The sequence below is a fragment of the Pelophylax lessonae genome, assembly GCF_965119305.1.
Source record: "Pelophylax lessonae genome assembly, chromosome: 4".
In the NCBI taxonomy this organism is placed as follows: domain Eukaryota; kingdom Metazoa; phylum Chordata; class Amphibia; order Anura; family Ranidae; genus Pelophylax; species Pelophylax lessonae.
This window is the reverse complement of record NC_138771.1, coordinates 305,726,155-305,747,784: the sequence shown is the minus strand read 5'-3', so window position 1 is coordinate 305,747,784 and position 21,630 is coordinate 305,726,155. Positions and strand designations below refer to the sequence as shown.

Sequence of the window (21,630 nt, the reverse complement as noted above, 5' to 3'; positions counted from 1 at the left end):
TACGCCGACTTGGTGAGGCTAGTCGCGGACGCTCCTTGGAGACTTCCTCTCAGGGAGGATTTGCGGTCTCAGGGACCGATCTTCCATCTTGTTTTACTATCGCTGGCTTAATGGCCTGGCCATTGAGACACAGGTACTGAAGGACAAGGGAGTGTCTGCTTCAGTTATTCCTACCTCTAGTTAAAGCAAGGAAAGCGACTTCCAGCACATGGAAGTCTTATAATGCGTGGTGTGAATCTCTTGGATTTCCCCCACATACCTATTCGGTGACCCGAATCTTGGTCTGTCTGCAACAAGGGGTTGAGCAGAAACTGTCCTTGAGCATATCAAGGGTCAGGTTTCAGCGTTAGCAATCTTCTTTCAGGAACTTGTGGCTAATCATTCCTTGGTGCGGAATTTCATCCAGGGGGTGCGACATCTGGCTCCGCCAGTGCGTGCACCCTTACCGCCTGGGATCTTAATTTAGTGTGGTCGGTTCTTCAGAAACTTCTCTTTTGAAGACATTAGGGAGATTCCCTTGCTTACATTATCCCAGAAGGTGGCCTTCTTGGTGGCCATTACTTCTGCACGCAGGGTGTCAGAACTGGCCGCATTATCTTGTCGTTCCCCAGATCTGGTGGTTCATAGGGACAAGGTGGTTCTTCTTCCGAATCCATCCTTCCTTCCTAAAGAGGTTTTCAGAGTTTTCATCTGAATAAAAATATTGTGTTACCTTCCCCGTGTCCTAGACTAGCCATCCTTGGGAGTTTGCATTACACTCCTTGGATGGGGTTCAGACAATCAGGGTACACTTGACTACTACGAACTTGTTTTCGTAAGACGGACTCACTGTTTGTGATCACGGATAACCCTAGAAGGGGGTTGCCTGTGGCTGCCGTGACCATCTCTAGATGGACCAGTCAGACGGTAGTACAGGCTTATTCTATTAAGGGTCGGAATCCTCCGTTCCCTGTTAAGGCGCACTCTACTCGGGCGCCTAGTGTTTCCTGGGTCTTCCGCCATCAGGCGTCGGCGTTCCAGGTTTTCAAGGCGATGACTTGATCGTCGGTTCATACCTTTACATCATTTTATAAAGTTGATGTGATGGCATCGTCAGATGCCTCTTTTGGCCGCAAGGTTCTGCAGGCCGCAATCTGAGGAGACTGTTGGTCTATCTCAAGGGTTTGTTGGGTTTTTCACTTAGGTCTCATCCTTTTTGCTCGATGAGTCCTTGATGCTTCTGGTTGGCTCCGGTTGAGCCTTCTGGATTTTAATTTCTGTTAGCCCACCCCTCATTTGTGGTACTGCTTTGGGACGTCCCGAGTTGTTGTTAATCAACGAGGACTACGTCTGTCAATGAGCGACAGAGAAAAATTGATTTTTGTAAAATCTTACCGTAAAATCCTTTTCTCTTAAGCTCATTGACAGACGTAGTACCCGCCCCTCTGTTTTTGAGTTGGGTTGTGTTAAATTCTCTAAACACTGCTTTGTGACATAACTGATTTGCTGTAGCAGGAAGTGAGAGGATATACCCTCTGGGACTGCCCCTAGGGTGTGGCCAGAACGTTTTCTTTCCGGTCTAGTCCTACTCCTGTAGAGGGCAGCATAACCCGAGTTGTTATTAATCAACGAGGACTACGTCTGTCAATGAGCTTAAGAGAAAAGGATTTTACGGTAAGATTTTACAAAAATCTATTTTTTTAGAGTGTTTTTCATTGAAAGCTCAATTTTGGGCTTTAAATGATTATCAGTTCATTCATATGTGATATTTTAGATTTTGTGCTGCTTTCGGAATGCTAGTGTAGCGTTCTCCATTATAGTTTTATCTCAATGTTTAAAATGAATCCAGTCTCTAGTGATATGCCCTATTACCCTTTTCTTTGCCAGGGTATGCCCATGAGAAGAGTCCCATGCAGAAAAGATGCTCCGTCTGGCTCGTTTTTTGCTCGGGACAACACTGCTAACTTTCTCCGCTGGTGTAGAGGCATTGGAGTTGATGAAGCCTATCTTTTTGAATCCGAGGGCTTGGGTAAGTTGAACATGTCTATAATGGGGTTTTTATTTTCATAGACAAGCAAACAAGGCTACAGAACGCTAAAACACCCTAATAGAGAAAATCCCCCCCCCCCCCCCAAAAAAAAATTCTATATGTGTGTGTATGTGTGTGTTTTTGGGTACCTGGATATCCACTTTGCCATTTAAAATATGCTGCCTCCATTCCTAACTTAACCCTATTCCATCTTCTTTTTTTTTTTTTTTTTTTTTACCACCGTTGAATCCCTGAAGGAGGAAAGGGGGTCCTTTTCTCTGGAATTTAAATTGGCTGTATCTAAAATATTTGTAATCGCTAAACCGTTTAAAAACCTGTTAAGTGCAATGAACAGTTGTATTAGGTGCTTCTTATCACCAGAGATGTATAGTAACTAAGTAGAACTACTTCACTACTGTACTTAAGTACCGAAAGGCGGTATCTGTACTTTCCTGGAGTAGAATTTTTTTCTCCTACTTCCACTTTTACTTCACTACATTTTTTCGATGATTTCAATACTTCTACTCCGATATTTTTTTTTTTTGTGCTGCATAGTTACTCGTTACAATTATAAAAATTACCACTGCCAGACCAGTAGATGGCAGGTTTCATGAAGCTCAAACAAATGTGTATAATGTCATGTGTAAATCAGCGCATACGAAAATAAATGCTACTGTATGTATAAATAAAAAGCTGCTATACCAAATCTTTCCACTGAAAAGAAAATATGAAGCAAACAAATTGTGATTGTCCTTTAGGTTAATCATTTGAAATAATAAAAAACAATATGATGTTCAAACTTTTGACTTCTTTCTTTAACTACCTCCCACCCGGGCCATTGTAGATATACGGCCGGGCGGGAGTCTCGTCCTTCTGAATGGACGTTCCGGACGTGCCTGCGGCGGCGCGATCTCGATGTGCCTGTGTCCCTCGGACACAGAGCAACATCATTCGGCAGGAGGGCCCTGTGATTGGCCCTCCTGATCACATGACGGCTGTGTCCAATCACAGCCGTCATGTAATGTAAATAGAGCCGTTGTAACGGCTTCGATCTCTTCTCCTCCTGACAGATCCTGTCAGTGAGGAGAAGAGGATCGGTTCTGCTGCTGGGGTGATCACTGAGTATTTCTGATTACTCACTGATCACAGGGGGGGGTCTGTGCTGGTAATCAGAACATTGATTACCAGTGCAGCCCTGGGGGGGGGGGGGGAGGGGTGCCACTAAGCCACCAGGGATGCCCACTATGGCCACCAGGGATGGCAAGCAGGGCTCAGAGAGCCCCCCAGTGCCTTCCCTATCAGTGTTGCCCACCAATGCCATCTATCAGTGCTGCCTACCAGTGCCGTTATTGCCATCTATCAGTGCCGCCCACCAGTGCCCATTATTGCCCACCAGTGCTGCCTATCAGTGCCCATCAGCGCCCCCCATCAGTGCCGATCAGTGCCACCCATCAGTGCCGATCATTGCCGCCCAACAGTGCTGCCTATCAGTGCCCATCAGTGCTGCCTATCAGTGCCCATCAGTGCTGCCTATCAGTGCCCATCAGCGCTGCCTATCAGTGCCCACCAATGCTGCATATCAGTGCTATCTATCAGTGCCACATATCAGTGCCCATCAGTGCTGCATATCAGTGCTACCTATCAGTGCTGCATATCAGTGCCACCCCATCAGTGCCACACCATCAGTGTCTCCTCATCAGTGCCTGTCAGTGTGGCATCATCAGTGCAGGAAAAAACATATTTATTTACAAAATTTTATAACCTAAACAAAAAACTTTTTTTTTTTTTTTTTCAAACTATTCAGGCTTTTTTTATTTGTGCACCAAAAAAGAAAAAACCTGACGGTGATCAAATACCACCAAAAGAAAGCTCTATTTGTGGGGAAAAAATGACACAAATTTGGTTTAGGTACAGCGTTGCATGACCGCGCAATTGTCATTCAAATTGCAACAGCGCTAAAAGCTGAAAATTGGTCTGGGAAGGAAGGGGGTTTAAGTGCCCAGTATTGAGGTGGTTAATAACTACATAACACAGTACTTGTACTTTTACTTTCAGTACTTGAGTAGCAATTTAAAAAAAAAAACTACTGGCACTTTTACTTTCAGTACTTGAGTAGCAAAATTTAAAAAAAAACTACTTGCAATACTTAAGTACAAAAAATGTTGAATACTTTAGTACTTCTACTCAAGTCACTTTTTGATCGAGCACTTGTACTTTTACTCAAGTATGGGTTTCGAGCACTTTATACAACTCTGCTTATCACTCACCCAATACTTGATCTTCTGTTCAAGAATTTATCATGATCAGTGAGATGGAAGCCTAGAACCAGAGCCAGGTCTATACACAAAATATTTTCATCATCGTTTTTACCTCCTTCTATGAGAACACACTTTATTATAAATCAAACAGAACCAATTTGTATCTTTATTAGTCCAGCGCTATCATGTGCCTCCTATGATATCTAAATGAACAGGGCGTGTTATGGTACAGTAGAAAATTCTGATGATTATCTTTCTCTGGTTTCCTGTGTAACTTTGCGTGATGAGGACCCTTTTGAGCGTCCTTATTAGTTGGGCATTGCCGGCTTAATATTGACAAAAATCATTATAATCACAGATGAGGTTTTTTACCAGTATCAGGCATATGAACGTCAGATGATGATTTTTTTTTTTTTTTTAAGAACACCTAAATGTGCAAATATTTGTTTACTGACCTTGTTTTGCAGATTAATGGTTGCCTTGTCTTACATTCGTATGATGAACCAAAAATAACATTCAACAATGGACTCTATTGAGAGAGCCTGTTTTATAGCCAAGCACCCTTTTTAAAATAGTAACCCGCGTGACTGTACGTGATAGTAGAGAATGCTCTGTAAGAAGTTGTTTTGAGAATCCTTAACTCCTATCCACAGAACCGCCCTGGAATATGCCTTAGAGGTTCTGGCAGAGTTTCTGACCAACAGCTGCCGTGTAACATTTGTCAGACAACATTTGACAGCTCATTATGTGCGTGTAAATGTATCTTCTATCGCAATTAAATTACCATGCCTCAATAAACCTTTTCAAGAGTTAATTTTCATACAAAGCAATTGTTTCCTTGGTGAATACACACATGTACGAATAGCATCAAAAAACTAAAAATAGATTCATTACTCAATGCAGTGATTGTGTTCGTAGTTGCTTCTTCTTTTCTTTTGTATGTTTTTTTTTTTTTTTTTTCTTCTTTTTTTTATTGCCTTTTGTTAAATGCCTTTTTGTTGCAGTAAACTGCAATGAGGTGACTTATTGGGATTAATTAGATGCAATTACATCCATCCATGGTGGCTTGGTTTATGTATGTCACAGAAAATGCAGTGATTTGCATATTTATGGGTTCTGTAGAAATGGGGGCATATGCCTTCCATTGTAATAAACCTATGTGCAAATCATGCAAAAGTGGGTTAGAATGGTTCCAGCTGCTGGTTGGGTCTAAGGTGGACTGTAGTGATTAAGAGTGAATTAGGAGAAAAAAAAAAACTTGATATGCTCTTGGGGCACCTGTGTAGGGAGCTGCAGTCTTTTTCCATTGCAGGTGTCGCTCAACCATAGTGGCATTGCAGAGGGAGAAGAGATCAAGAAGCACGTTTCTTCTATGGTTTCCAGGGTCACTAGGGGAGCTATCCAATTGGATGCTGGTGCCCCATGTGACTCTGGCGCCCATCTTAGGTCAGTCAGAATCTATTTAAGACCCTGGCTCCCAGGCTTAGTGCACATTTAGAAAGTGGGTAGCGTAGGGACATGTTTACTGTCTATTAGGGACAGTAATTAACAGTAGGGAGAGGTTCCAGATAAGTAAGGAAAGAGCAGGGACACACCATCTTTGCTGGAAGCCTTCCCTTTTGGGTACGGACCAGCCAAGCCGCATTCCACCCCCCCGGTACAGATGCTGTCGGTGCCCCCGGGACACACTGTATACTCCTCGCTCATATATTCTGTGAGTGCGCTCAGTTAGATTGTCTTCCTGCCAAGTAGTTGTTCTTTAATGAACATTAATACAGTTCTGGTACTTCAACTGGACTGTTTACTACCGCTGCACCACCCCACACCTCTGTCAGGTTTTTATTGCTGCCTTTTTACGCACTGGGGAGATTTAGCTTCTTTATTTGTCCTGGTGACTAATGTCTTGATGACTGAATTTTAGTATACAGTAATGTGGAGGTGACACACTTACACGTTATAACCTTCAAAGACTTCACAATACTCATTTTGGCAATGCCTTCATGTTCCGCTATTCCATAAAAAATATGATCTTTGTTTAGGCATTTTCTTTCTGGACTAAATGCTAACCCTGAAATGAGGCAAACCAAATCTTTTTCCTCGCATAGTAGTTCTTTTTGGATTTGTACAAAACTCGTGTTTCACCCAGACCAGCTCCTGGTTGACATTGACATGTCAGTATTTTCATGTAGACAATTTACTGCTAGTGTATATGTGTGTATGTATGTATGTATGTGTATATGTAATATATATTTATATTTCAAAAGCCTTATTTTATTGTTTTAGTGCTGCATAAAGACCCCCGGCAAGTATGTCTCTGCCTCCTAGATGTTGGACGAATTGTATCCAGGTGAGTTCTAAGCACCGGCAAAAATATACATTCACATGTATTGACAGCAACAAAATTACCAAGATCAGAGTGGACATTTACCAAGTTTGTGGGTCTCATTCATAAAGAGACTAACTGGTTCTATCGAATTCAAAACAAAATGATAGTTTAATCGAAATGCCAATCACAACACGCTTTTTATATCATGTAAAACTGTTTCATAAATGTGCTCTCTTTTCACTAGAAAAAAATGCTCCCTTTAAAATTACAGATATGGAGTAGAACCACCAGTTCTGGTAAAACTAGAGAAGGAAATTGAACTAGAAGAAACCTTGATCATGGAGTCTGGACCGCTGACCCAAACAACAATCCAAAAATCCTGCTGTCACCATGAGTTACATGAAGCAGTAAGAAAGCATTTTATTACCCATTATTTCAGATATGTTGCCAAATCTAGTGCTGTTGTATTCTTGGAGAGACCAGTTCAAACACAGTTTGTTAAATGCTATAGTGCTGGAATTTAGAGAATACTGGTGTTAAAGGGCTGCATTCTGAAACCAAAAAGCCATTTGAGTATTTAAAGCTGAAACACAGGCAGATATAAAAGACACACACATTAATGCAGCTTTGTATTCTTTCATACATCATTAAATATAATATTTAAAAACAAGCAGTGTAAGTACCTGAATGGAGCCAGTCAGATGTGCTGTAGTGCTCATGTGCTAACAAGGAACATGCTGATAGGAAGAGAGATCACAGTGATGGAGAAGTTAGCTCATCAGTCTTCTGCTTCCCTTTCACTGTCCAATCACAGGCTGGAGAAGATCTGTAAATGTTACTGAACTGCAGCAAAGATTGGGTATTTCCTCTTGCTAGATAGGTTTGTGCTGTCTGGCAGAACTGTTTGAATTTCAGGACTGGATGGGCAGAAATAAAAATCCTTGGGCAGCTTAAACCGCTCCTAGTTGTCTTTCATCTGTGTTTTTTAGTTGTTTGCTTTATTAAGCCCTGGAGGCTAAGCCAATTCCCTAAACAATGACTGACTACAAAGACTGCTTACATCCTAGCTGCCTCAGAAAAGACTTGCAATGCAAGAAAACCTGTGTCCCTGTTTGGCTGGGGGAGTAAGGACAACTAGCAAGGAGGTCAGGGATGTCTTAGCAAGCGGACATTGTCTCAATGCTGAATTCCAATCATTAACATGCAGTGGAACATAATAAAAGGAATATCTTTACACATTTCATTAAGATTATGAATTGATGAAGCAGAGCAAGCAATGTTGATTATACTGTTCGAATACATTTATTGGGCAATGTCTGCTTTTTGGCCGCCTTTAGCTTTGGTAGATATGGCTTTGCAAGCATAAACAGTAGTTATGTTGCCTATATGCATTTTGTACCTGTCTCCTGGGGCTCATTTAAATTTCACTGGCAAGATCGGCCACTCAGACTTATTTTTTTGTAGTTGCAGTACCTGTGCACTAATCCCCCAACAAACTTACAAATTTTAGTCAATATCCGGCCCAACCCTTTGTTTGTTTTGAGGGAAGGTATGTGTTAGGTCCATTTTTTTTAATGAGGCCTCTTGCAGTCAGCCTTATTTTACCATCCTATTCCTGTGTCTTAGTAATGGCCTTTCATAGTTGGGTCAATTGGCATGTCTGTGGAATAGTTGTATTCTATATCAGAAAAGGGACACTGCTTTGTTTCTATATCTAATGCTGACTGTATTCTCTTTTGTAGGTGACTCACATTGCTCAGGACCCACCATGCAATTGCTCTCACCGCTTCTCTATTGAGTACCTATCAGAGGGTCGCTATCGGTTAGGGGATAAGATCCTTTTCATACGGGTAAATAATGTGTACCTCAGAAAACCTTCACTGGGGTTTTTTTTTTTTTTTTTTTTTTTTTTTTTTTTTAATATACCTCATCCATTAGAGATTTAAATAAGGCTCCATTACTTTGCATTAATTATGAGATGCCAATTAGAACATTGTACAGTCCAGCAGTTATTGCTGTGGTTTATCACACAGAAGCCATTAACTTACATCCAAGTTTCCATTAAGAAAACCATTTTAGTGCAGTCATGAAGTGTGTATTTTGTATTAAACCGTATCAACACAGCTGCGTAAGGTCCCTCCCCAGGACATGCCAACATCAAATGTGACTCGCACAATATAAAATACAAATAAACATCAAATAGTGCAGCTCTATAAAATCTGTACAATCCCCTAGGATATTTCAGAGTGCTGCTCTATTTGCTGTTTGTGTATTGATAAATGCCCTTGTCATTGCTAAATTATCTGAACATAAATATGTGCAATTACACAGATTGCATTCCAACTAGCTTTGGCAGTTCAATGGAATCTTCACTTGTTACATTGGTACACTATGAACTTTTATCTGACAGATGGTAAAGAACCCCTCTAAGAAGGCTACTGTGAGTTGGACTGATAAAGATGGGAAGGAATGCGCAAGTTGCATTTATGTTTTCAGCATTCTCTGCAGGTTAGATTTCCCTTCTACCTTGAAAGGGGAAATCTTCTGCAATACATAAGAAGGGAAGACTTGTAGCAGAACCTTTTTTTAAATGGGACTTTAAAGAGAAGCTCCAGGCTCCTACAGAAAAAAAATAAGTCAGCAGCTACAAATACTGTAGCTGCTGACTTTTAATATCAAGACCCTTACCTGTCCAGGAATCCAGCGGTGTCTTCACCCGAGTTGATTTTTTTTTAATCAGGTGCTGCCATCTCCTCTAAGGGAAACCGTCAGGAAAGCATTGTGCTCTGTAAATGGGCCGGTTGTGGGAGGAGGAGGAGGGGGAGCTGCAAGGAACTCAGCCAGAAGTCGGAGCAGGTATCTGTCAAAACCAGGTACCTGCTCCCCCCCCCCCCCCCCCCCCACACACACAAAAAAAAGTGCCAAATGTGGCAGCGGGGTGGGGGGGGGGCAGACAAGCAGAGCATCCCTTTTGGGTGGAGCTCTGCTTTAAGGTTGGTGGATTCCAGCACTTAAAGTTAATGTTTTCTCATCAAACGAAACTCTGGAATACAGTTTACCATGCATTTACAAAGATCGCTGTGATTAAAATGTGATGATTATGGACTTTAACTGCATTTCATTGTTTTTCTACACTTTCATGACTTGATAGGATGCAGTATTGGGTTTCCTGGAGGAAGCATCTGTGTTCTAAAATCTATGTGGATGAAGGAAGTGACTGTATATGGATGAATTACTTGCAGGAAGTTGTGTTGTAGTTTCTCTTTTTTACATGTTCAGTTTATTAAACGTGGAACAAGGCCTCCTACACAAGATGTCTAATGGGAGAGCTCAGCATGAATTCCGAATGTGCATTAAACACTCACTGGCATTTGGTGTAATATCTATATTGAGCTGAGTATTTTTCAATAAATATAGGAGTGCAGAGCAGTTTTCAGTTTGTGAAAAATAAAAGGTTTGCTGTGTTGATCCATGTTAAGGCTTATAATGCAAGGGCTTAATTGCCGGCTACCCTATACAGCAGTGTATCATTTATTCAGATTAAGCCTTCAGTTATGCTGATAGTGAATAACCTAAACGCTCAAAAATTATAAAAAATAATTGTGCATTTACTGTACATACCTTTTAGAAGACAATGCTAGGACCAGAGCTAATGCTAGGTGGTGATTACAGCATAAAAGGATTGTGACAGATTTGTTACAGAAGTGGCAATTTCCGCATCAGTCTAGTCCACTGATATTAGGCATGTCATTTACTGGTGAGCCTAATCAGAAGAGTGCTCCCTGTATTTTATTATGCTTCAAGCACAGAGCCATAAATCTGTTGGCACTATGCTAATACCAAGTTTGAAAATATTCCTGAATCTGGACATCAATCTGTTGCTAGTTGAATGGCTGTGTCTGACTAAAGTATCAGATGACTGTAAGTGCCGGTTCACATTTCTGCGATCACAGAGATCGCATGTAATTCAGAGCGCACTGCTCCTAAAATTACATGCGATCTCTGTGCGGTGCAAATTCAGCCATACAGTTTGACTTCTCAGATAGTGAGGAGGATTCCTCCACTTTTGCAACCGCGCATGAAAAGGCGCTGGTGGACGCACTGATTGTATCTGTGCTTGATACTTTAAATTGGAGGACGCAACTGCGACAGAGGCGCAGGTTCCCTTTGGCACTCTCAAGCCATCCAGAGCAGCAAGGTGTTCCCTTTTCCCTATTTTGGCAGAATTGTCACTAAAGAGTAGGGATGACCAAACCGACCCCTTGGGGTCCCTAAGCTAGTTGCTAGGCGATACCCCTATGAGGATTCCCTTCTTAAAAGTGGACTGTTCCACAGGTGGTGGACCCTACGGTTTCCAGATTAAACAAGGCAACCATGATTCCGGGTTGAAGAGTCCCCGGCCTTTAAGGACCCGGCTGACAGGAACACGGAGGCCGTGGCCTCCAAGATCACCTGTTTGGTGCTATCCTGGATGATGACATTAAAGGTCTCACAGGGGGGAAGAGTACCTTTTCTTCCGCAGGCTACTATGGGCAAGGACTCTCATAGACGAGGGCCATCCACAGCTCATAAGTTGTTTTTTTTTTTTTGGTCCCTCAAGGTTGACTGACAATGGATCGAAGCCCTTCGGGGCCACCTCTGGAGGATCCAAACGAACTTGGTCAAGAGCGGGCTTCTCCAGACCCGCAAGCAAGGCCCCATTCATCAGGAAGGTGCGCCCTCACCTGTTTATGGGTTGGGGGGACATCTTCGCTGGTTCCCGGACCCATGGACTTCCCTGGTACAAGACAAGTGGGTCCACGAGGTCATACAGTCCAGCTACAAGTTTGAATTTCGTTCTTACCCTCCGGTAAGGTTCTTCCAACGTGCGACTCCCCAGTTCGCTTACAGGCTCTTTTTGGGGCTGTACAAGACCTTATATTTCAAAGGGTGATTTGTCCTTGTTTCCAACTTTGGGAACGTTTTCAGGGGTTTTTACTAAAACCTGTTTACAGTCCCCAGGAAGGAAGGCGCTGTGCGTCAAATTCTGGACCTCAAGGCGCTGAACTGCTTTGTGCGGGTGCAGAAGTTCAGAATGGAGTCCATTCGCATGGTGGTTGTTTTCCTGCATCGGATTTTCTTGCCTCCGTCGACATCAAGGGCGTTTACCTTCACATTTCAATATGTGTCGGTCACCAGCGATTACTCCGCTTTGCCGTGGGAAAAAGGAGCATTATCAGTTTGTGGCATTACCTTTTTGGTCTTGCCTCCCCTGCTCGGATCTTCACGAAAGTGTTGGCCCGGGTGCTAGCATTGTTACGCCAATGGGGGATTGTGGTACTGGGCTACTTGGACTACCTCCTTCTGTGAGCGGAGTCTTCTATTGCTCTGGTGAAAAACCTGGAAATCACATATGAATGTTGAGGGAGTTTGGCTGGATTCCGAATTTTCAGAAATCTGCTCTGGTTCCATCCAAAAAGCTGGACTATCTGAGTCTGACTCTGGACTCGGCCTTAGCCAGAGTGCTCCTTCCTCTGGACAAACTCCAGAAACTGCAGGCTGCAATCCATCTCCTGCTGTCCAGCAGATGGTCATCCCTCCAGACTTGCATGCGGGTGCTGGGCCTGATGGTATCTACCTTTTTGAGGCAGTTCTGTTTGCACAGTTCCATACGAGGTCCCTGCAAGGGAGATTCTGGCCAAATGGGACAAGAATCTGCAGTCCTTGGACAATCCGATTCGGCTGAGCCAGGGAACGAAAGAGTCCCCTGATATGGTGGCTTCGTTCTCCGGCGCTTCGGCTGGGCAAATCCTTCCTCCCCTTGTATTGGACAGTGGTCACCAAGGATGCCAGCCTGTCCGTCTGGGGAGGTGTCTTCAGCAAAAATTCTGCCCAGGGGATCTGGACACTGGAAGAGTCCAGACTACCAATCAATGTGTTGGAACTCCAAGCGATCAGACTGTGCCTGGAACATTGGACGGATCGTCTTCTTCAGGGATGTCCAGTACGCATTCAATCGGACAATGGCACGGCCGTGGCTTATGTCAATCACCAGGGGGGCACAATAAGTGTCTGGCAGCTCTGGAGGTAGCCAGCATTCCAAGGTGGGCAGAACGGTTAGTTTCAGACCTCTCTCCGCCGTACACATTCCAGGGGTGGAAAACTGGCAGGCGGATTAACTTATTTGGCAGGCGTTGGACAACGGGGAGGAGTCCCTTCATCCTGAGGTGTTTCATCAGTTGTATATTAAAAAAGAATAGCACAACCATGCAAAAGAAATGACTATCAAATATGGAGACAATCCATAAATAAAAATGGGGATTTAGTTCCACCATATGGCCATATTGTGCTCAAGCCCACCACTGCGTCAAAGTACCCCATTATCAGTGGGTCCTACACTATCCATAAAAAAGGGGTGAATCCAGCATTAGCACACCTTCCCAGCAAGGAGTGTTGTCTCCAAGGGTAAGAGAGGCTGGATTCACCCCTTTTTTATGGATAGTGTAGGACCCACTGATAATGGGGTACTTTGACGCAGTGGTGGGCTTGAGCACGATATGGCCATATGGTGGAACTAAATCCCCATTTTTATTTATGGATTGTCTCCATATTTGATAGTCTTTTTTTTTGAATGGTTGCGCTATTCTTTTTTAATATACATGTTGCTTGGTCCATAGCTGCACCGGCTTTAGATATACATGTTCAGGGTTTGCTCCCCTAATTTTTTGCTTGTTTCATCAGTTGTGTCTCCAATGGGGCATCCCCAAGGTGGATCTGTTGGCATCTCGGCTCAGCAAAAAGGTGCAGAGGTTTGTGGCTCGGTCACAGGATCCTCTGGCGGAATCCAGAGATGCACTGGTGGCCCAGTGGGGTCAGTATTGTCTGATTTACGCATTCCGTCCTCTCAAGCTTCTGCCAAGACCTCTATGCAGGATCGATGCAGAAGGGGTTCCGGTCATCTTCGTGGCCCCGGACTGGCCTCGCCGGGCTTAGTGTGCGGCTCGCCGACGTTCCTTGGAAGCTCTGTCTCAGGGAAGATCTGCTGTCCCGAGGATCAATCTTCCATCCTCTTTACGGTCGCTGGCTTTGACGGCTTGGCTGAACGCCAGGTGCTGATGGATAGAGGTTTTGTTTGAGTTGATGATTCCAACACTGTTAAAAGCTAGGAAATCTACTTCTTGGAAGATCTACCTTTGTATGTGGAAGACGTACATTGCGTGGTGTTAGTCTCTTGGGGGGGCTCAGATCTTGATCATTTTTCAACGGGGGGGTTGAGCATAAACTGGCCTTGAGTACTATCAAGGGACAGGTGTCGGCCTTAGCGGTCTTCTTTCAAGGGCCCTTGGCCACATAGGTCACTGGTACGTACTTTTCTTCAGGGAGTTAGGCACTTGATCTCTCTAGTGCGGTCTCTGTTGCAGCCTTGGAATCTCAATTTGGTGCTCTGTCTTCCAGAAGCCTCCTTTTGAGAACCTTCAGGAGATTTCCCTGCTTATGCTGTCCCATAAGGTGGCCTTTTTGGTGACTATCACCTCTGCGCACAGTGTGTTGGAATTGGTGGCGTTATCCTGTCGTCCACCTTACTTGGTGGTTCAGAGATAAGGTGGTTCTTCACCTCTGTGTGTCGTTCCTTCCTCAGGTTGTCTCTGATTTTCATTTGAATGAAGACATAGTGTTGCCTTCCCTGTGTCCCAGGCCAAAACACCTGAAGGAAATTGATTTGCATGCCTTAGATGTGGTCTGGGCAATTTGGGTGTACCTGGCAGCTACGGAGTCTTTTAGGAAATCAGACTCCCCATTTGTGCTCACGGATGGGCCTTGGAAAGGGTTGTCTGCTTCTTCTGCGACCATTTCCAGATGTATCAGACAGACTGTGGTTCAGGTCTATTCGATCAAGGGTCAGGTTCCTTCTTTCTCTGTCAAGCGGGCGCTCAGTGCCTCCTGGGCCTTCCGTCATCAGGCGTCAGTGACGCAGGTTTGCAAGGCAGCCACCTGGTCGTCAGGGCACATTTTTACAAAGTTATATAAAGTGGAAGTGTTGACATCTGCGGATGCTGCCTTTGGCCGCAAGGTTTTTGTAGGCTGTAGTTTGGAGGACCTGGTCCTCTTTGAGGGTATATTGTTTTTGTCAGATGAGCTCCAGTTTTGGTTGAGCTTCTGTTTACCTGGTTGGCTATAGTTTGCCTTGGGAGTTTTTTTTCGCTGGTCCCACCCCTCATGTTTGACACTGCTTTGGGGCATCCCAATGGTTAAGAAGATCAGGATCTGTGTCTGTCAATGAACATCAGAGAAATGGATTTTACGGTAAGTCAAAAATCCTATTTTTTAGTCAAGACTAGGACTAAAACAAAATCGAAATTTGATGTAAAAAAAAATTACACTGGTAAACGCCGATCTGCGCATGGACACACAGGCTAACTTAGAGGGACGTTAGGAGGCAGAAAAAAGTCAAATGTCCAGAGTCCGTGTTTGCTGTACTGCTAGATTTGGAACGAATGAATGCAATCCTTGCACTATATTGCTGCAGTTCCTGTTTGGGCTATCACTTATGGACTAATTGTTTTACTCAGAATATAAAGGAATTGCACATTAACCCTTATTTACTCTACCCATAATAACCCTCAACAGGTAGAAATCTCTCTAACTTAAAAGATGCTCACATTAGATGAGGTGGGATTGATGCAGTATCACAAAAAGACTGATTACATCATACTTGATTTCTTCTAGGCTGGTTACCTGCTACAAAGCATTGTACTTTAAAGTGATTCTAAAGGCAAAAGTGTTTTAATAAAAAAATAATTAAATACATGGATTCTACATTTTCCTGCTCTGTGCAACAATATTGCACAGAGATGGCCCCTTACCTCTTTTTTGGCAGCCCCCTTCTGCAGGTGCCCCCATAGCAAGCCATATACTATAAGGGCACCCATGCAGGAACACTTACAAGCCAAGCTGTGTTCGTCCATAGACACACACACACACAGAGTGGCTCATCCATGCCTGCTGCTTCCTTCTTAAGATTTGACTGACAGCCTATGGTTCCTGCGAGACCAGGATGTCAGTGGAGTGTTTCTGCAGACGGGGACAGCACTAGATCATGAGAAGAGGCAAGTTAGAGTTTTGGGAGGGGCAGAGAGCTAGTGGAAGTTTTTTACCTTAGTGTTACCAAACCCAGGACTCTGCATTCACTATATCTGGTCTCTCAAAGTACACAGAACATGGAAATGCAATCGTTTTAGTAAATGTAAACTGCTAAATACCTTTTTTCATCAGCAGTATATAGCAGTCTTGTGACTTCTATCAGTGTCCAGCAGGACACTGAAATTTCCTTCTCCCCTGATTCTTATAAGGCTGCAGGACCCCTAACCCTCTGTCTGGACAGTGATGACTGGCCCTGTACTGATAACATGCACATTCCCAAGGAAAGAAAAAAACTCTCTAGAAATACACACCAAGCTGAGCATGTGCAGCTTGCCTCCCAAGGCTCTGTTCTATCAAGAGATGGTTTGGGGACAGTGGAAAAAAGGGAGGATCAGAGAAGACAGGATCAAACAGCCTTTTTACACAATGCAGAGGATTAACCCCTTAGTTTCCACAGGGAGTATAACAAGCATGCTTTACTGCATATATACACTGATTTGTATAGTTTCAAAAAACTATTAGATGGGCACCTTAAAGACCACAACATACAGGGGTATACAATGTACGGTTAATGGCAAACACACACACACATCATAGGTTGAACTGGATGGACTGATGTCTTTTTTCAACCTCACTAACTATGTAACTATATAAGGTTATGGGTTTGGGTAAAAAATCGTGTTGCCTTCAGAACCATTAAAAGACAAAAACAAATGGGCAGGCATTTTATGGGGACTGTCCTGTTTGGAGGTCCAAAAGCAAAATCGTTTTTTCTGCTATGGAATACTTTAATGAATGATGATTTAGGTAAATATTTCTAGGATTTGTTTCTATAATATGCCAGTAAAAGAATCCTAAAGCTGCTAACGTAATGTGAGTCCGTTGAAATTGCCTGAAGCGGGTTGTCCTAAGAAAACGTTTTTAAGCCAAGTAGTTGTGCATATAATGTGAAACTAAATAATTTTTAAAATGATGTGAGTAGTGATTCCTTATGTTATGTTGGTTTATTTTCCAGATGCTACATGGAAAGCATGTCATGGTCCGAGTTGGAGGAGGCTGGGACACACTACAAGGGTTTTTGCTTAAGTATGACCCTTGCAGGGTTCTGCAGTTTACTACTTTGGAGCAAAAAATTCTTCAATTTCAAAAGGGAGGGGCAAGCGAGACTGTATCCTCACATTTGGGCAGAACACCGCAACCTCCTGTTATGAATCCCATATCTGCAATCGGTGTCTCTCAAAAGTCGGCCTCTACACCATCTACACTTTCATCCTCTTCTAACAGTAATCACCTAAGTGAAAGGTCCCCCATGATTACTCCGCACAGGGGAACAAAAAATACACCATCTGCTTCAGTGCGCCCCAAAATCCAAACTGTTCCAAGAAAAGGCTCCCCTTTGCTCCCTGAGCCGCAAAGGAAGGTGGCAAAGAAATCAAACTCTCCTCCACATGTCACTACTATAAGTACCAGAGGTGCACAAAACAATTCTCCTCAAAGAAAACTTTTCACGTCCCCCAGGGGGACTGGCCCTGTTTCTAATAATGCTATGAAAAGCTCTAGTCATGTAACTAAAGCATCTCCAAACACTAGAGACTTGACTCCACGTGCCAGCCCTGTGCAGCAAACACAACCAATGAAAAGTTCTCCTAAATCACCTGTGCCTCTTAAGACACCACCTAAAGATGTTACTGCTTCCCAGTCAAAAACGGCACCAAAATCAACTACAGATGCTCACAAAGGAGCTATTACATCAGCAACTACTAGGACTGCATTATCGAAGAGGGCTGAAACTCCAAAATTGACCAGCAAGAGTACAACTGATCAGAAATCTGCTTCAGTGGTGCCACCCACAAGAGAACTCAAAGGAATTAAAAAGGCAGATTTACAGAAAACTAACTTGATGGACAGGAAGCCATTTGTGGTGTCTTCTCGCGTGCCTCCCAAAATGCCCCCTTTTTCCTACCCCTCTCAACCAGTGGCTAAACCAATAATTACAGCTGTTTCCCAGTCAAAACCCACAAGTAGAAACCCTACTAAACCAGTCCAGCCTCAGAGGAATGGAACAGCTAAGGCTGCAACTACTAAGACCACCATTTCTGGTCGCACTCCCCTGTCTGTAGTTAAGCTCCCGCAATCTGATGCCAAAGCAGTAAATGCTCCACAGACAAAATCCTTAACAAAAAGTCAACCGGCAAGTGGCTTAGTAAAAAAAGGCAAAACGCAGGCAGTATCTGAATCAGTTGGTTCTAAATCAAAACTGACTCATAAAGCTGCCACTGAATCTATAAAAGAGAAGATTCCAAAGAAAGAAGACCGCTATAAAGCATCAAAAACAAACTGAAATCTTTGTAGACTTTTGTTTGGGTGAAATTGTGCTGAAAAATTGTGTGGAATTTCTTTTTTGTTTCCATCTAATCAAAGCACTTTCTTATATTCCTCGTGAAAAGAATCTATTGTGTCATTTTCAGTCATACAGTAACGGCTACAAATTCATCGTTCTAGCTATTACAGAGAAAGAGGAAATCGCCCAGCACAGATTCATGTGACCTAAGAAAGCAGACTCACCAAGAACCACACTTTGTTCCTTCTTGGAGACTAGCTGCACTGGAATATGTAAAAAATTAGATAAGGGTGATTTAATGGAACTGTGTGTTTCATTAATGGCATTTCATCTGTTCAGAGCAATTTAACTTATAAAAGTGTCTTCTAAAATCAGTATCCAGTTACATTATGCCTCTATCTAACAAGCACTCCAATCAATATGCAGATTCATCCACGTTCTTAACGTTTTGAATTAAATAAAAAAAAAAAAAAGTGGACTCCCCTGACTAAATGTTGAGAATACAGAAATATTAGGTTTTAAAAGTAAGGGTCTTAAAGTGATCTGTTAGCTATTTTAAAGGTTTATAACTTAGTTTAAGGGCCAATTCACACTATATGCTGTATACTGCAGGGACACACAGGAGAAGATTCATTCCTATGTGCCCCATTCACACTGATAAAGCAGCCTAACGCTGTGCTAAAATGCAAACCTGCTGCATTTTATCGCAGTGCGCCGGGCTGAATCACACTGCAATGTCGGGCAGTGCAGCGCATCGCGCTGGCCAACATTGCAGTGAAAGAAGTGTAAGTTTTGTACACTTCAAATAAAGCATGTACAAAACAAAAAAAGGGAGTCCCATGATGTGCTGAATCATGCAGAACGGGGAATTGCTCTGACTGCTGTGTTGTGGTGTGAATTCACCCTAAGGCCCCTTTCACACTTGTGCGACCTAAAAGTCACGCGATTTTGGCGCAATTTTTTTTTTTTTTGCCGCTCTTTTGCCTGGGTCTATGGACCTCAAAAGCAATCAGTCGGACCAAGTAGTGCTGGGACTACTTTGAAGTCGTTGCAACTTGAAGTCGCACAGATATGAAGGGTACTCATTGGAAATCATGGAGTATGACTTTTCATGCGACTTTGCAGTCCCAAATTGCAGGGCAAGTTGCACAAGTGTGAAAGGTGCCTAAGTGTGAATGCTACGAGGAGCAATTCTACAGAAATTTAAAAAAAAAGGGGGAACGTTTTAAAAAAAAAAAAAAAATCTACTACAGTTTAGGCATAGTTAGCATTTTTTTAAATGACCACAGTCCTAAACCTTCATGGTTCATAGTTTGATAGTACTGTGCAAAAGCAAACCAACTGATAACTCTGTCTGTGTACCTACATTAGGTAAAATGTGCAAGTGATGCTTTTTACTCATTACATTGTGCCTTTTAATGGCTGATTAGATGAGATGGATATTTTACAATGTACATTTAATTTAAGATACACTGGCAGTCTGTATTTTTCATGAACATTTGCACCTGCATTAAAAGATTTAAGCTGTATTTGTCCTTAAAAAAAAAAAAAGACTTATGCATATCTCAAGGAGCAAGCAGTATTTCATGTTTTTGCACATATTTTTTAGATGTTATCAAAGCAACCTGATGGCCTAGGCCCCTCTGTAGTGCAGTGCACCTGGGAGTCCATTTCAGACCCAAGTGGGAGCTGTAACTTAGCTTTTAGCAATGTTTTCTCTCAGCACTTCTCTCAGCAGCCAACAGAGATAAATTGAATTGCGCCAGAGCTCCAACTTGACGCTCAGGTCAGTTAGCCTGCTGAATGGACTTGAAGGGTGTATGGGTTGCACAGAAGCTTTGGTCACTGCAGGCACATTGGGTTTCCTGCTTATAGGGACCTTTTTTGCTTCTGTCCTTTCCAGAACAGGATCCCTTTGTTATATGATAATAGTGCAAAAAAGTGGTGTATATATAAAGGTATAATTAACCACGGGTCAGTTTTATACTACTCTACTCTAAATTGGTGATTTTACAATATGTGTTGTGATTGTTAAACTTTAAGTACCCGGTGTCTGCATGTATCTCCAGTGCTTTTCCTATACCCAAAAGCTGAGCATTTGGTCTACTGATCTCTGATAAAGCAAGGACCAGTGTTTAAAATGGCTAATTCTCTTCATCTAGATCATGTGACCAAATTCATAGGCTTTTTATTTGTACGAGCAACACCAGAGGAATCCTGGAGCTGTATTTTGACCTTTTTCTGTCTCATTTACTAGCAAAACCAACATAGCTTTTTGTTAGCAAATGGGGAAAGGTTTTCTTGTTTACTTACACACACACACACACACACACACACATATATATATATACACACACACACACACACACACACACACACACAAATGGACAAAGGTTTTCTTCTTGTTTGCTTACACACACACATACATATATAAATTTTTATTTAATTTTTTGTTTGCCCTTGTATATGCTTTTATAGCACCGTAGATGTGGTGTCAAATTCTTTAAGCGATTACTGGAATAGTAACTGACCTATGACTACACAAGCAGCTTTTTAATGGGAGCCTCTCTGTGGCTGCCTTTTTAGTTTTAATATGCATTCAGATGTAGCTTAGGTTTTAAAGAGGTTGGCTTAAAAATACCTAAAGTGTCTCCTAAAAGCTAAATGTCTGGAGAAGGTGTCTTACTTAGTGCCTTTTTTAACATGCTTACTGATTTCTAGACTGCATATGCTGCTTTATTACTATGGCTTAGACAGACATTATTATTGGGTACAGTACAAAATAGCGAGGTTCAACACTAACATCTTTCATTCAGAGGAGCATTTACCTTACTGGAATTGTATTGTTTACACTGTAGTGCCTCTGGTTATTTTTTTTTATTATTACTATTTTTTTTTTTTACTATTGTAAATATTAGGATGTATGTGTATAGGTTGCTCTAGGCTTGTGTATGTATGTATGTATGTATGTATGTATGTATATATATATATATAATATATATATATTCTGGAAAGTCTAGCTATACCTGCTAAAAATGTTTGTAAGCAGAGCTTGTAAGTGTCCATTCACACTGGTACGACTTGTCAGGCGACTTGGTCAGCCTGACAAGTCATGCACCGTCGCTCCCATAGTGTAGTACAGGAGCCGTTCTAAGTTGGAGCGACACAAGTCGCTCCAACTTAGAAAAAGGGTCCTGTACTACTTCGGGGCGACCTGGAGGCGACTTGCATAGACATTCATGTTATGAAGTCCGTGCAAGTCGCGCTGCACGCGACTTCACAGGTCGCCCCCGAAGTCGGAGCGACCTAATGTGAACGGGGATTGCAAACTGTACTGATGTATGAACATCAGACATTCCTGGCAGAAAAAAATGCGAGTATGGTTTGTATAGCACTTGCGCATATTTTCGCGTACACATACACACGTGTAAGAATGTTTCTAGCTTTATTTTCATCAAGGGTGTGTGGCGAATGCACGTATTTGTGCATTCATGTGTGTAAAAATACTGACTGGAAATTCAGATTTCTGTATTTATTTTTTAATTTTCTACTGATCTTATACGCACTGCATGTTTAT

At 42.6% G+C, this 21,630-nt stretch overlaps 1 protein-coding gene across 1 annotated transcript in view; it reads left to right on the top strand.

The window, feature by feature from the left end:
- Positions 1-18,054, top strand: part of GAS2L3 (growth arrest specific 2 like 3) — a 64,629-nt gene extending 46,575 nt beyond the window's left edge. The window contains exons 6-10 of the mRNA XM_082252691.1: positions 1,867-2,008; positions 6,550-6,613; positions 6,864-6,999; positions 8,335-8,442; positions 16,728-18,054. Coding sequence (XP_082108817.1) covers positions 1,867-2,008; positions 6,550-6,613; positions 6,864-6,999; positions 8,335-8,442; positions 16,728-18,053 — 1,776 coding nt within the window. The 3' untranslated portion in view covers position 18,054. The remainder of the gene's footprint in view (positions 1-1,866; positions 2,009-6,549; positions 6,614-6,863; positions 7,000-8,334; positions 8,443-16,727) is intronic.
- The last annotated feature ends 3,576 nt before the right edge of the window (positions 18,055-21,630 follow it).